Genomic DNA, 16,192 nt, shown 5'->3' with positions numbered 1-16,192 from the left:
GCGCTGTTTAATCTCTGTTCTTCTTTGGTTTTCTATTAAAACAAGTAAAAACTAAGTCGAGCTTTATATATTCTTCATTTTGGACCTCTTGGCAAGAACTTAGGTGCTTTGTTTGTGACATTTTACTCCTTGACAAACAGGTTTTTTAATTTATAGATATTTATTACATATTTTATATACAACACAGAACTAAACAGCTTAGATAAAATGGGTAAATAAAAATAAATTATAATAGTGGGCATTATGTCCATCCCCAAACCTCATCACCCACTACAACAGAGAGAAATAACATCAAATATATATATAAACAAATAGCAACAGAAAACATGATTCGCAGGAAACGCAGAGTTTGGCTAATCCAGGTTAGGAAACCTTTGTCACATGGAAGATGACAGCATCGGTCCAATGTACTCTGAGGCCTGTTTCTACCGAACACTTTCAGTATGGTACCTTTGGAACGAAAAGTAACCCTTCAGACATGGTACCTAGACCCTAGCGTTTCCCGTGCAAACAGTACTCTTAAACTGCTCCGTCCAGCACTCACTGTATTTCCTCCTTTATCAGTCTGCACTTGTTTATCGTCCAACGAACGGAATTACACGTCGACATTTTCAGAAAAACATAGAACAGGCTGCGGTGAGAGTCTCTCTCCATGGGATATTTAAAAATAGCGGGTTTGTGTATTTAGTCCTTCTCAGACAAGCTCAGTGGTTTAGTGTCGCCGTAGCCCACAGGAACAACGCTCCGCAATGTTTTTCTTTCTCTGAATGAGGATTTGAATATATGCCGTAAATTAATATATATAAACGCTTGAAGATCCACTCATTACTAAAAGTGCATGTGTCATATAAAAACTAAAGTAATGGTCAAAGTTGTCACAGTGATATTTAAGGTGTACTGATTGATTCACTTCATCAGCTCAGGCATTGAGTAACATTACAAGTTTACGTTCCACCTTAAAAGTCGCTGGCAGTCGGCCCAGTGAATTAAGTTATTTTTGCTCCAACTACAGCTGCGGCAAGAGGCAGCAAAACTTCCTTTCATTTTATAGTTACAGTCTGCTGATAAAACTCTCCACAGTATGAACAGTGGTTACAAGAGCTTCAAAACCAGCCACAGCTCAGCCCTGAGCAGAGTGACCGTCTGCTATTGACCAATCAACAGACTGCAGTGTTCACAGCTCCACCTTTTAGTACCAGATCTGTGTGCTAGGTACCCCAACAGAGGGGGGACCAAAATGGGAACGGTATAGAACGGTTCCATTGGTACCATCCACCACAAAAAAGCGTACCAAACTGAACTGTACCGTACCATACTGCTCGGATGGAAACAGGGCTTAAGTAAGGGTGCCAAACTTTATAAAAAGCATCCACTGAAGAGTGAAGCATACAAGAAAATATTCTTTGGGAATGTACTCCATTATAAGATTGAGCTACGACTTTTTTGATGGAGAGAAATCCTTGATCCAAAAGAGAAAAACATTCTTTTTGGCAGCAAATGTCAATAGATTGTCTTGTGTCTGATATTTATAATATGACCATCTGGGAAACAAAGTTGGAGGTACATGGGGTCTAACTCTATTGGAACACCAAATATAACACACAGTTTATCCACAATACCCCACCAAAAGCTTTGTAACCTCATCAAAAAGATTTAACACAGTGGGGCTTTACAGGAATGCTCATAAAAAGAAATAAAGCCTGAACATTAAAGAAATAAATCACACGCATCAATAACTCACGGTGAGGTAGTGTGTGTGTGTGTGTGTGTGTGTGTGTGTCTGTGTCTGTGTCTGTGTCTGTGTCTGTGTCTGTGTCTGTGTGTGTCTAAGCCAAGTGCACATGTCAGGGGATGTGAAAGCAGCAGGAAACATCAACGCAGTCCACAGGAGATGTGAGAGAGTGACAGACTGCAGCTGAGAGTAAAGATACAGTCGGTTGTAGACTGTGCTGGATAAATTAGTGTCAAGCTTAATGAGACAGTTTCTAATCTCTAACGAGGGCACAATGTTTGTTCAGATGCTAGTTAGCTCCCAACTCTTCCCTGTTTTAATAACAGATCAACACCCCAAAGTTTTGCATGTGGGCCTAGTGATAAACATTTGAAAGCAATGCAAGCTTTTACACAAATCCACCAGTTTGCATTGCTTAGCTTTGTGTGGACAGAAGATCTACAGGGTTCAGTCAGCCAGAGAAAAACATTCAGTGAATTTCTGTGAAACAGTTTTATAGGTCAGTGAAGGGCAGGAGAAGAACGATCTTGGGGATGTTTCGAAGAACAAGCTGTATTGTGTTGGGCTATACCTTGTTTTGTTGTAAGGCTGAATCAGAGATAAGATTCTGAGCAGATCAACTGGAACAAGCACAGAGAAGGCTAAAAAAAGTCTGTTTTAGTTTTATCTGCATTGAGCAGAAGATATTGTCTACTGCTTATTGTGTATTGCATTGTCAGTAGTGGAGACCTGAGTGCTGAGGACGCTAAAACAGGCCTTATCATATGCAGGCCTGATGGCAGTAATATAAAGGCATACTCAGGTACAAGGGCACTGTTAGGATCAGCCCAGTAGCCAGAGGAAAATATTTGCAATACGTTTCTCCAAACAACATTTATATTTGCACGTTTCGTATGTGTCATATTAATGTTTCTAAAGTGACATAGTGTGTCAACTGACTTTGTCATTAAGAGGTGGAAAGACGGGTAAATGGCGTGTCACTAAGGCAAGACACCTGCCACGCTGCAGAGCACAGTTTCAAACCATCAAACAACAAAACCAGTTGTGACTTAGTGAGTTGCTGTGTTTCCAGCTGCTTTTTAGGCACCAAATATGGGTGTTTTTCAGTGACCCTTGGCTGTTTTTTGGGCGGCATTTCAGCCCCGAGAAATGGATGTTTTTAAGCAACCCGTAGCTAATTTCCGATAGGGGATAGTGCCATTAAAAGTGGTTGTTTTAACAGAGACATTGCTGCATCTCCTGTGGTGATATAACCACAAAAAGCTGTTTTTTACCAAGACATCATTGCTTTTCCAGTGAGGATTGTGCCACCAATACCAAGCATTTTAAGCCAAAACATGATCTTTCCTATGCATATCCAAGTGTTTTTTGTGCCTAAAAGCAACCACACATCCACCACAGCATTGCTGAAACATGAAGTTTCAAAGCGTTACACAATAACCTACAAATGTAACATACTCAGGGTGTGCAGGAACACACAATACCAACATTTTCCTCCGGCGATTGGTTTGTTAGGACACCGAGACTTTCTAAATCTAAGATAAGACACCATTAGTCGTGATTTTCAGAAGTGGTGATCGAAAGTGAGTTGCTGGCCTACAAACTTGCAGTATCTTTTCTCTTCATTTCTTTAAGGCTCTGCACACCCACACAGGTTTTCGACTTGTAAACAGTGTACACATCCAAATTAAGACTGGGAATCTCTTTTTCTCCCCAGCGCTCAGATATAACTGACTTGGCACCTAATAAAACAGAAGTGCCTGAAAACCAAACAAACATAGGGGACTCATGCCAGCAAAGTCCCCCTCAGTTTTACTTCATCAAAGCCAAATTTAATGGAAATAGTGTTACATTTTTTAACCCTCACACTTCCAATTCTGTAATTGTATCACAGCTTCAAGCTGTTTGCTGACACTTGCAAGTCGTGAATCTTTCCCATCACTAATATCCATTTCATGTGATGTGCACAGGGCATAAAACCTCCAGTCAGGTTAAAATTTGATGAGGCTGTGCTGCATATAATTAAGCAGTCTGTAGACACCCACACAGTCCTGAGAGAAGATCTAAACACATAACCTAAGTGAAAACACCTGAGTGTGTTAAGCCAGGTAGCTTTGTTTTTTAGCAAAAAATTTGCTGTCTCCGCATCCGGATAGTAGTACATGAGGCAGATAATCTGAAAATAACATGGCCCTGTCTCCTCATAGTGCTCCAACCAATCAGAGCCAAGGAGTCTCTAATGCAGCTGTCAATCATGTCACTCACTGCTTGTGAACTGCAGTTTAACTGTCAAACTAGGCAGTGCTGATCAGAAATATGAAACAAGATTCTGTTACTTCATTGCCAATTTCTGGCCTCTAATGTTTTCAGAAACGTTGCTCCTCATCTCGTCTTGACTGTGTCCAACATGGCAGCCAGGTCACAAACTTTCTCATTCTACAGCTGAACAGAACAAAAATATGTTTCTGAAAACATCTGAGGTCAAAAATAGACGATGCACTGACAGGATCTTGTTTCATTTTTGTCCAGCACTGCCTAGTTTGACAGTTTGACCGCAGTTCACGGAGTTCATGTCAGTTACTGACATGATTGACAGCTGCTCTCTCTGAAAATGACCTGTGATTGGTTAGATATTCTAAAGCCTGACACCAGAGCCAAGCAGAGTATCAGAAGTCTAGTGTTCTCTCAGACCACTTGAATTACAATAAAGTATATTATCGGATTTTTGCTAAGCAACACCAACATTAAACTGCCTACCCGAGCTTAAAGCATGGTTTAGAAACCTCAGGACATGGTCTGAATAAATTCTAATTAACTTTGTTTAGAATAAAGGCAATTAATAATGTCAGATCTTTGGAAAACTGTAAAAATGTATATTTGGAAAATAGATAGAAATAACAGCCATGTGGTGAATATTTTCAATTAGTTTTGTTCTGTTAGTTCTGATTAACTTTAGGCAGCATGATCCTTTTACACTTTCAGGCAGGTAACCTAGCAAATCAGATGCAGTAACCATAAAATGATGTGTTATATGAATTTAAATGGAATATTCTGGGGTTCTTGTTGCACAAAACAAGACACCTGATGACATCAAATTGGGCTTTAGGAATTTTCTTGCTATTTTCTGATCTGATTTTGTTGTTTACTCAAAACAATTAATGTGTTTTCAAAAGGCTTTGTTTCGACTAAAACACTTCATACTTCCAGAAAACCATTCTTTCATAGTGAAAACTTCCTTTCAGTGTGAATTTACTGTCCTGACCAGTGAAACGCTGATTTCAGGCGACTGCTGTTATTGTCTTAACAAGCATGTCACTTCCTGTTAACATCAGGATGTGATAGCAGGGAGGAAAAAACTCCCCTAAACTCGTAGTCTCTGTCACAACCTGTAAAGTCAGACTAAAGCGCCTAATCTTTAAGCCCTTTTTTTACGATCCACCAGGATCAGAGGACACAGAAGTTGTGCTTATATCTGTCTCGCCGACCTGCTCAGATTTGTGTAAGAACAAGAAGCTGCAGATGTCTCTGGAAGCTGCAGTGACCCCCATGACCTCTTTACGTACTCTTATTTAATATAAGTCTCATCCTACGGAGCCGATGGAAGGGTGCCAAACTGACATCACCAATCTCAGTCATGTTAAGTAAATTCAGCCTCAGGTAGATTAATGTCTCGCTCCCCTCCTCCTGTTCCAGCCGAGGTCAGTTTCTCCTTTACACATAGACTCTGTCCATTTCTGCGTGCCTGCCCGGTCACCAGCCTTAATTCAGATTCTTTCACTCTAGCTTTAATTAGCTTCTGTTTCAATTTTTAATAACCCCCTACTCACTGTGCCGTTATGCCTGGTTCCCATTTGGAAGTGCAGATTAGATTCGGCCACAGGCAGCGGGTTAGCACAGGGGGAGATTTATTCCGATGACAGGGAACATGGAGAGGGATTTCAAAAACACATGGACACATACCACCCACTGCTGTCGTTACCAGAGGACAGCATTCAACTTGGTCTCAATATTCACCTCGTTGGCTGTGTGATCCATGCCCTCCATGGGTATTTTAATTAACACATACCTTGGGCACATAACTGCACTCATATATGGGAACAGATACCCAGCAGTGGAGCATACTGTCCAATCATCTAAGGCACACACTGTGAGTCATAGAGCTGTGCTGGGTTTGAATCTGTCCTGCCAACTATAAAAAATTAAAGGATAAAACTGGTGTTATTCTATATTTTTTACAGTCAACAAATCCTATATGTCCAAAACCAACAATGTGTTATTCCTTCTCTGAGAGGAATAGGTCTACATTTTTGGAAATATGCTTATTCAACCTGGTCTCACTCCAAAGATGCTGAAATCCGGCACTTAGGCAGTGACTTCCGCTGTCAGACACTGATGTAAAAAGCCATCCTTTCACCTTGGCATGATGTAAATACGGCGCCCAGTGGCGTCAGGGGGAAACACAGCGGGACAACAACGAAACTTAAGGCAGTGGAAGTCTGAATAGGGTAGGTGGAAGTGGTGGTGGATGGATCCAACAACCACTGACTTACACCTGAAAGGCTGGTGTTCACTTCCCGTGTGATTGTAAGGCCACGTAGTGCATTTATTTTGAAGGAGACTGTATGTAAATGGTAAATTTCCTGTGAAAATGGAAGTATATTTTGAAAAGACAATGCATGTAACAGGCTGAACTCTACATGGTGGCCCAGAACGTCAACCACCAACAAACTCAGGGTACCTTGCATGTCGTATGTCGACGTGGAAAGTCCGTGACCAAACGTGGATATGTATGGAATTTGTTTTTGGGTGGAGAGTTAGAGAAGTAAATTCACAGTAAATGTGAAGCTTCAGCCAGGAGTCGCTTAGCTTAGCATAGCATAGCATAAAGACTGGAAACAGAGGGAAACAGCTAGCCTGGCCCTGTCCAAAAGTAACAAAATCCGCCTACCAGCACCTCTGAAGCAGAGTCCAGCGCAGGTCTGATTTTTAAGACCTGCTGCCAAACCGGAACTGTGATGTGTAATATTGCATCTGCCCCGCCACCCACACACATGATCAATCATATCCACAAAATCTGTGCCCGACACAAAACAGTAAATCTTAACCATGCGCTGTTAAAATAATTTGCTTTGGCAGCACTTTTCAAGTGATCATTTTGGGACATTTCATACATGTGAAACCAAGATACTTTATTTTAAAAGGAAGGTTATTCGGGAAATACAGTTTCTATGAATATATTTAGCCTTTTCTCATAATATTGAGCCGCACAGCTCCTCAGTTAATGTGCCTGTTTGTAACATACTTGATTAAATCTCATATTGCAGCTGGCACAGAAGAAAGAGCCAACACACAAAGTCAGTGGTCAGAAGATTAGAACATTAAAGCATGATATTTATGAAAAATATTACCCACGATATGACTGACATGTTCTTTTTCTCGATCCAGAACCGAACCTGCAAATAAAATTCAAAATACCACTACCAAATCACCTTTGTCAGTCACCTGCTGGGTATCCGCGGGTACCCAACCTGATGCAAGACGCCGCTCTGAAGCTCACTAATTAACATGTTACATCTCATTTGTTTAACGCAGCTTGTTAAGACAGACTTTGTGAAGTAATTTGTTCAGATAAGGCAAGGCTAGCTGCTTCCACTTGTTTCCAGTCTTTATGCTAAGCTAAACTAAGCTAAGCTAACCAGCTGCTTGCTCCAGCTACATATTTATCACACAGACGTGACAGCTGCATCAATGTTCTCATCTAACTTTCTGCAAGACAGTGGATAAGTGTATTTCCCACCCCTCTAATACTTTTCTTATGTCTCCTCATACGGTGGCACTCAGTCTCAAGCACATTAGTTCCTACTGAAACCTTTAAACTAGGTCACAAATGTATTGTTTAATTGATTAAAAAACTCTCAGTAATTTCCTACAACAGCTGGGCACTGTAGTTTTCATCCAACAGGAATAAATAGTACATTTGTTGGTGACTGTCTTCAGCAGTGGACTGACACACATTAAGTGCACTAGTGATTATTTACTCCAGTAAGACAGTGCATGTGGGACTGAGTCAAATTAAACTACATGTTCATCACAATGAAGGAGCATCTTTAATCGTTTTTGGGCAATAATGGAGGTCTGCTGCACAGGGAATGAGATGCATCAGGCTTTAGCCACGGTTATTAGGATCAGTTTATTTCCGTGTTTTCATGGGATTTAATGACATTAGAAAAATATGGAATATTACCAGCTGCATCCTTCAGAGCTCAAAGGCCCTAGAATAAATGAAAATGTATTGAAACTGCAGTAATGTTCATTTTAACTTCACAGCTATAAAGAATATACTGCCTGTAAACTGTCATGTAGTAATCGTGGGTTTCGTTTAGCCCCAATGATCCTTAAAGAAGTGTTTTTGTCATGTTTACCTGTAGCTCCATCTTACTGTTAAAGCTCTGTATTTTGTTTTTCTTATATGCAAGATGCCATAATGAGTAATTGCACAACATATCTGTCACAAGTGTGGAGTCATGTTTCCATTTGGTAACTCTTATTTTTGTATTTAAGAACATAACTTTTAACATATAACAATGTGCTTTTGGAAACATTGGTGATTAAATTAAATATCTCTGAGACACGACAGTGGTGACAGCTCAGCGCTAATACCCAGCTTGAGAGCGAAATAATAATCTCTCAAGTGTTACCACTTAACAAGGAAACTACCAGGCTGTGTCAGAAGATAAAATTAAAGACTGATAGTCCGCGAGAGGCAGCAGGAGCCCCCTGTTACAGCCCAAGGGCCTCGGCTGACTCACGCTGAGATGTTGAAACTAATGATACTAGTGCTCCTGGGCAAGCACAGGCTGCAGGAAAACAGCAAAAAAACAGGTAGTGGTTTGAAATATATACTGGATATTGTTGTTTATAAAAAGAGAAAACATTCACTTAGATTCCTTTGTGCTTTTACAAGGTGGAACATTGCCAGACTTGATTTAAAGGTCCAGCGTGGAGGATTTAGGGGGCTATATCAGCAGAAATGTTAAATATTATAATCAGTTTCTTTTATTCAGTGTATAAACACTGGTTCTAGATAGGGACATTTGCGTTTCTGCATCAGCCACCGTAATTCTCCATCATGTTTGGCACATGGGTAAAGTTTTAGTTGGTTGCAATTTGCAACCTCACCACTAGATGCCATTAAATCCTACACAGTGGACCTTTAATTGAAGTTTGCAAAACTTTCAAATTAAAAGAAGACAAGTGCCTGGAATTATTTGCATCTTGCATAAGTGTAAGTTAATCTATTTTATAGACTTATCATGAGCAAAGAGATTTGCAGAGACCAACACATTTTCACTCCAATCTCGTCACTTATTGACGTTTTAGTCATGGACTTTCCACGTCCACATATGACGCACAAGGTACCCTTGGTGCGTTGGTTGTTGACGTTCTGGGACACCGTGTTCTCTTCTTTGAAGATACACATCAGTTTTCACGGGAAATTGAACGTTAACATACAGTCTCTTTCAAAATAAACGCACAACGTCAGTACAACACCGCAAACTGAAGTTTTTCTTCCTGAACAACAAACACATGTGGTTGGGTTTAGGCAACAAAAACAGGTGGTTAGGTTTTGGAAAAATGAACAGGGTTTGGCTTTTGAATCTTACCAGCGCACACTGCTCTCTTGGGTGAAAGTTGGTGGTTGTTGGACTCATCCACCACCCCTCCCACCCGGCCCACTCTGACTTTTGCCGCATTAACTTTTGTCCTTGTAACAGCAACCAGGCGCGTATCATGCTGCGTTAAAGGACGCCTTTTTTTGTTGGTTTCTGACACCGCAAGTCACTGCCCAAGCACTGGATTTCGACGACTTTGACATAACAACGTGCTCCAGATACACAAAAAAAAGACAGCTAGCTTGTTGAAAAGACATAGTTGCATACACTCCACATTACGTTATTGTCATTGTAGGTTTTTGCGTTGACCTCCATAGTTAGCAGCCCCTTTGGTGTAAGCAGCATCAGAAAAACAGTTTTTTAACGTGTAACTGTTTTATTCTGTGTTTTTACTAAATATCACTATCTCTGTTAGTTTTGGGGAGGAAAAGACCACTACAGATGATTCAGCTCACAGTAAAAACCTCTGGAGCATCTGACTCTAAAAAAGGTGAGCACATGTTAGCAAGTGCTGGGCTAGCAGCCCGTCTGCACAGTGCTGAACAGCGTCAGAGAGACACTGATTTGATATATGAAACTTCTTTATTCAGTGTTTTTGCCGGTTTAAATCACCTATTCTCTTTGTTTTGGTGAGAAAGAGACCTCAGCAGATAATTCGATTCCCAGTAAAAAGCTCCTGCACAATTAATATGGAAGAAATTTAAACCAGGAGAAGTTTCAGCCGGTTGCAATCTGCAGTCCTTATCGCTAGATGCCACTAAATCCTACTAAATTTTGCACACTGTTTGTTTAGTTGAAGAAAAGTATGTTGTAATGAAATTAACCTGTGCATAAGTCAAAGCATTTGATCTGCAGATCTTTATCGATTCCTGAATCTAATTCCAGAGAGGCTGTGTTTATAAGTTAACGATTAATAACAATCTAAACATCTTAACATTTGAGGGTAATTTGAGACACCAAATTAGGGATTCTTGAGTGGGTAGGGATTACACACTATCTTCCTGACTCAGTTTTATTTGGATGTCACTGCAACATTTCAAAGTGTAAACACTCGCCATGTGTGTAACTCAGTATTAGCATCCTCGGATTCTGGGGGGAATTCAGGGCAGCAGCAACATTTCTGAGCTATAATTTAAGTCCCACGGATAAGTTGCTGTCCTGGTATTGGGATTTGAGATCTGCTTGCAGTGACCCAGTTAGCTCCACAAACACATTAGCTTCTCCAGCTCGTATAGGAACCCTTATAGAAACCCTGCAGATGCTACAGCACTTGGACAGAAGCCATCGCAGTTATCCAGACCATCATCAGGATAAAATCTATCCTCTCACGGATCATTTGCAGCAATATTAGATCCACTTTTATCATGGGAATGAGTGTTAATTACTATTTACAGATCATATTTTGAGATTGTGGAGTGGGTAATTAGGGGTGGCTGGTGATCACAGTGTTGCCATTTAATTTGGCATAACCCGGGCTTCAAAACTGCTCTGGAGGTTTAACAGCTGACTGTTGGAAGCTTTGAATGTTTCAGCCATTTGTGTGCTATTTTTCCCCGATCGATTTTCATCTTCTGTGTTCTCTTTCTCACACTGTGCTTTCCCCCTTTCAACTCCCGACACCCCATTTTGTCTCCAAGCCTCCATTTTTCTGTGTCCCACACGCTCCTTTTTCTCTTTGACGATGATATCATAATGAAGCCAGTAACAGTGAGGTGATTAAAGCTTCTGCTGGCCTCCGCTCTGCAGAATATTTCCCATGAAACGATCTGCTTCTGCTAGCCTTATTTATCCCCGTATTGTATCAGCCAGATAGCTGGAAGTGAGGCTCGTCCTCCTGATGGCCGCTCCGTTCCCAGTGGAATATGTGGCCTACATTTGTTTGTAGTGCAGCGTTTGGCTCTGTGAGTGTGTTCCTTTGTCAAACAATCCCAGTTTTCTGCAGCCTACCCCTTTTGTCTCCTCAAACATTCACTGTTTTGTCCTTCCATCTGTCTGTCTGTGTGTCTTTCCTCTCGCTCTCTCTGTGTTCTCTCAAACATACTGTACATGTATTCAGCATTTTGGCACTCATCATTGATTGCTTACCACTCAGCTCACAAGCACATGCCCTCATAACCTTTATAACAGAGCATACATGTGCACAAGATGTTTGAAAAGGAAACCACGTGCACACACACACATACACACGTACTGTATATACACAAAGGTCACCTTCCCTGGCTTCATTAGAGACTGCTTTATTATGGCTGACAGATGTGCCCATAAATCATAGGTCCCCCGGTGGAGCGAGAAGATCCAAAACAAACTGAGCACTGATAAAGGTGAAACATAGTGAGGAAGAGAAGGGTTGAGAGATGCAGATAAGAATAAGTACACACATATCAATATACTGGAGCTATTGACAATTTCGTCAATAACAGGTTTCTGCTATCATACTGCCTAAAAATGAGTTTCTCCCCGTTATCTTAAGTGTCTCCACGGAGAGCCGAGCAGCTTTTGTAACATCGCTGCCTTTTGTCACAGAAAGAAAATGGAAGGAAAGTCTTTATCTTTACAGGAAAATGAAGTGTTAAAGGGGAAAGACCGACAGTTTTGCTCCTTCATTCTGATATATTCAAAGTGAGTCTGATAAAACCCAATCAAGCGTCTTTGTACGGAGACGAAGATCCCTCCTTGTGAAACTCATTACCTCTGACCTCAGTGCTTTTGTGGCAACGCTGCCTCTGTTACTCGGCATTGTCTGCAACACTCCAAAGGAAGTTAATCCTGCGCTGAGAAATGAACTCTTTTAGGACTGTGAAAAAAAAACACTCTGATAGACATTACACTTAGGTCTTCCATTTTTGAGTGTGCAAGGCAAAAAATGAGTCTTGAGCAAGCAAAACTTTTCAATAGCGTTATCTTCTTTTAACTCATGCCCCCCCCGATCCATAATTACTCTAGATTATCTTTATCTCTTGTGCTGTAGCCAGGAGTGTAGAAATACTAATTTCACAACTGTGACACGCAACACTGAGGCTTAGGGCAAACACTAATATTACCTGACTAGCTGTCACCAATGAAGATGCTGCTCCGTGGGGCACCTGATTTGAGTGCATTAACTGTGGCTGTGACAAGCAAAGTCAAAGTGGAAGCCCAGCTGGCACCGGACGTTAATTGACGTCAGAAAAGTGCTGGACTCTGGCGTTGGACAGATGATGAATTTTGGTTGAAATGAAAATCGGGTTGACGATATTTAAAATGTATTGATTGAAGATTGATTTTAGAATTTCACATTATGTGGACTTTAATGACATGTTGCAGAGGTTCGTTTTATTTCAATATTTAGTCGATATTAGCATGAGACATTTCAAAGACGCTGGGTTTTGGTCACATAACAACACAATTTAAAGATTGTTAAAGCCAGCAAACTATCGTCGTGTAATCATCGTCAGTATTCTACATCAATCTAACGTTGGCTTTAGACATCCTGACATTGAATTTTGGTCACAACCTAAATTTAACCAAATATGAACATCTAAAAACAGTGTTGGCCAGCTCGGAGGGGCAGGGGCTCGTGTGGTCTCACAGAATTAGAGGTCAAATGCAGTTTTCAGGCATTACAACACTTTTATCTGAAATTGGATGCCATGGACCAAATTAAAAAAGCTAAAAGAAGGAAAAATTGTCTTGCAAAAAGAGCACTTATCTGGTCAGAGGCCGAAGAGGGAAGGGCTTGAGCACCACCCGGGGTCTGTCTGTGCACCTGCCTGTTGTGAGTCATCTGTAAAGAGCTTTGAATGGTACTATGGTTAAAGTTCTACAGGAAGACAATGATGAAACCTTTGTTGCTTTATCATGGCAGCAATGGCAGGTTGCTTAAACCAACAAATTTAAAAAAAAAAAACTATAATAAAACACCAAGGACATAAACTCAGTGTATCTACACTAGGCTACTCACAATCTCCGGTCACAGCCTTTTGTTGATTTAAATCTGTTGACTATCAATACATTTAATGCTGAGTGTTGATGTAACGAAGGAGCTATAAATAAAACATTCAGTCATCAGTTTTTAAGATAATGAATTTGCTGCTTCAGCCATGAAAACGCTGCTCAACTGTGGTAAGCAGCGAGAATAAGAGACACAGCACTTGATTTACAAACTGCAGTGTGTGATAAAAAAAAAACAATTGAAAAAAAAAAATACTGTATTGTTGCATGATTTTTCTGTCCAGCTTGATAATCCCAGCTGAACCTTGTTGCTTATTTCCCCAGCACCCTGTATTGTCGTCTTTAAACAATGAGGACACACTTCATGGTTTATCTCTTGATACTTAAAGGAACGGTCATGTCAATAATTATATCTTGTGAAATAGGAGTTGTGAGAAATGATCATGTCGAACATTTAAAGCCAGTGTGACAGGTTTGCCTTTTACCTACCATTTCAGTCAGTTCCCTTGAAAGATATCTTGATGGTCTCTTGATTGGGACACCACTTCCATCAATACTCATTAGCTTGTCGTTATGATACTGTATGATTTATGGCTCTTCACACCCAATACCACATCTGAAGGAGCTCAAGGTTCATCTGTGCTGTCAGTTATAAGCTGGTGAATTGTTGGACCCAGCACAGTTTGGTGCATCTCCACCGCTTGGAGGAAAATGGACATGGAGAAGGGTCGTCGCCGGTCCAAGGGTATGAGCACCCTGGAAAAGTGTTTGATATTTCTCTTCGTGGCCATGACCTGCGCCTGCATCGGCCTTGTGGTTGTCTACTTCACTGAGAAAGCAGACTCTGATACACATATAGAAGGTGAGTGTGTATGCTTCGTAAATGCATTGTATACTATTTCAAAAATGTCTCAGAGGTGAAATACTTTACAACTTTTCAGTGCATAGGTCTTCTCAGATAAGATAAAGCAATAGTCCTTTTATGGCAGCGTTGTAATGGTTAACATTTCACAAGAAGAGGCAGAAAAAAGTTTGTTATTTAAGGTTTCACTGCCTTATTCACATCTTTGTATCCAGGCATACAATGTGGTGAACATTTCAGTAGCTGTGAGGAAATACAAAAAGACAGCGACAGTGTCTAAAATCAGATTGTCACTGCATCAGTGACTGAGCAGCACTAAAACCTGTGTTGTCAAAATGCCACCACTTTAGTCTGAAATGTCTCAAAAATTATTAGATGGATTGCCATGAAATTTTCATCGTCCCCGAAGGATTTATTGGACTGATGTAAACGTGGAAGTGCCAAAAACTGCAGTTCCTCAAATGGCCACTTGAGGCCAGCTCCAAAACAGACACACCCCATAGACACCCATGTTAAAATATCCAACTTTACAGCAGAAATAAATATGTTTACAGCCTGGTACAAAAAAATATTTTGGACGCTGTAGCTCTTTTCCCCGTTCTTGACAACTGAACAGGGGGTAATTTTTTATATAATTCACCCATTTACATTTTAATAAGGCTTGAAGTTATGCCTGATTAAGGGCATGGCTGCTTTGAGTGACAGGCTCCACAGTCTATCGTCCCTTTTACACCGCCTATTTAGGGCAGGAATATTGCTGTTATGCCGCCTCACCATTCTGTATATAAGGTACGATCGCAGACTGGGGGGACAGAGTGGTCTTGCTGTATTTACAGGACAGCCTGCAAGACGGGATCATGGGCAGCATGGGTGTGAAACTTCGACGACGTGTTATGATTTGCAGATTATGTAGATTTAAAAAGTAGCTGTTAGCAGTTAGCGGCTATCTCAAAGAAGAAGAACAGCAACTGTAAATGTCCAAAAATTGGAAAAAACAATGAGATTTGGGAGCTCCTACCCTCCAAGCAGAGAGTGAGACCAGCCACCATATAACAGGGACAGTAAATTATTGTTATTGCCATGCTAATGCCATTGTCTTTTAGAAAGCACTGATGACGTGTATGTTTTATGTCACACTAGAGGCTGACCCTGTTGTATTGCATGTCAAGTCCCTCACGCCTCTTTTGATTCTGATTCTGTAATCACACACTGGAGTGGAATGATGCCAGCAACATTTGGTTCTGTGTAAACATGCAAAGGAGGCATAAAGAAGGGACTTTGTGGTGAGCTTATAGCACGATCTCTGTGTAAAAAAGGGCTTAAAAGTCAGATCCACCACTCGCTTCTCCATAGCTCCACCCTCTTGCCCAAATATAGTCACTTCTGGTTTCAATAATCCAAGAGGCACAAACCAGTACAGTCTATAGCCCTATTCATACAGGACTATCTGGGGACGTCATGTGATTTGTTTTTTATCATACTCAGATATGTAATGATGATTGCTGGGTAATACGTATGTTGATGTAGTCCAGCATCAAGTCTCTGTTTAATCATGTAACGAGACAATACGATTTATACTGTAGCAGCTAGTTCTCTCAAAGCTGACAAGGTGGGGACATCTGTAAGTGGATGTAACATAAAAGCATCAGTAAGACACACTGTCGGTAAATATACGCCTAAAACTTTGTTTGTGAACACTAGGCTGTCATAATAGTGTGCACTAGGACACATGGTAGCTACCTTACACTACTGGTCAGCATGTTAGCTTTGTTAGCATGCTGATCTTAGCCTGTAGCTCACAGGACCACCAGCATGGCTGTAGACTCTTGCTGTAAGATTTTTTTCAAATGTCCTGTAATTTGAAATGTTCCACAACCTTTTCAGCAGCAAATATGAGACCAGGATTTCTGGCAGAAAATCAATTGGAGTAATACAACTTGTCAGAGAATACTTGGTGGTAATTTGTTGTGATGTGAAAGATGTGAGTTAGGATTG

General features: G+C 40.8%; 1 protein-coding gene across 1 annotated transcript in view; it reads left to right on the top strand.

Moving 5' to 3' along the window:
- The first annotated feature begins 13,962 nt into the window (after window positions 1–13,962).
- The window catches only part of zgc:154142 (uncharacterized protein LOC555481 homolog), a 34,371-nt gene continuing 32,141 nt past the window's right edge, over window positions 13,963–16,192 (top strand). The window contains exon 1 of the mRNA XM_050044668.1: window positions 13,963–14,197. Coding sequence (XP_049900625.1) covers window positions 14,047–14,197 — 151 coding nt within the window. The 5' untranslated portion in view covers window positions 13,963–14,046. The remainder of the gene's footprint in view (window positions 14,198–16,192) is intronic.

The sequence above is a fragment of the Epinephelus moara genome, chromosome 5 (assembly GCF_006386435.1).
Source record: "Epinephelus moara isolate mb chromosome 5, YSFRI_EMoa_1.0, whole genome shotgun sequence".
NCBI lineage: Eukaryota > Metazoa > Chordata > Actinopteri > Perciformes > Serranidae > Epinephelus > Epinephelus moara.
The sequence above is the reverse complement of the archived record's forward strand: the minus strand, read 5'-3'. Positions and strand labels throughout refer to the sequence as shown.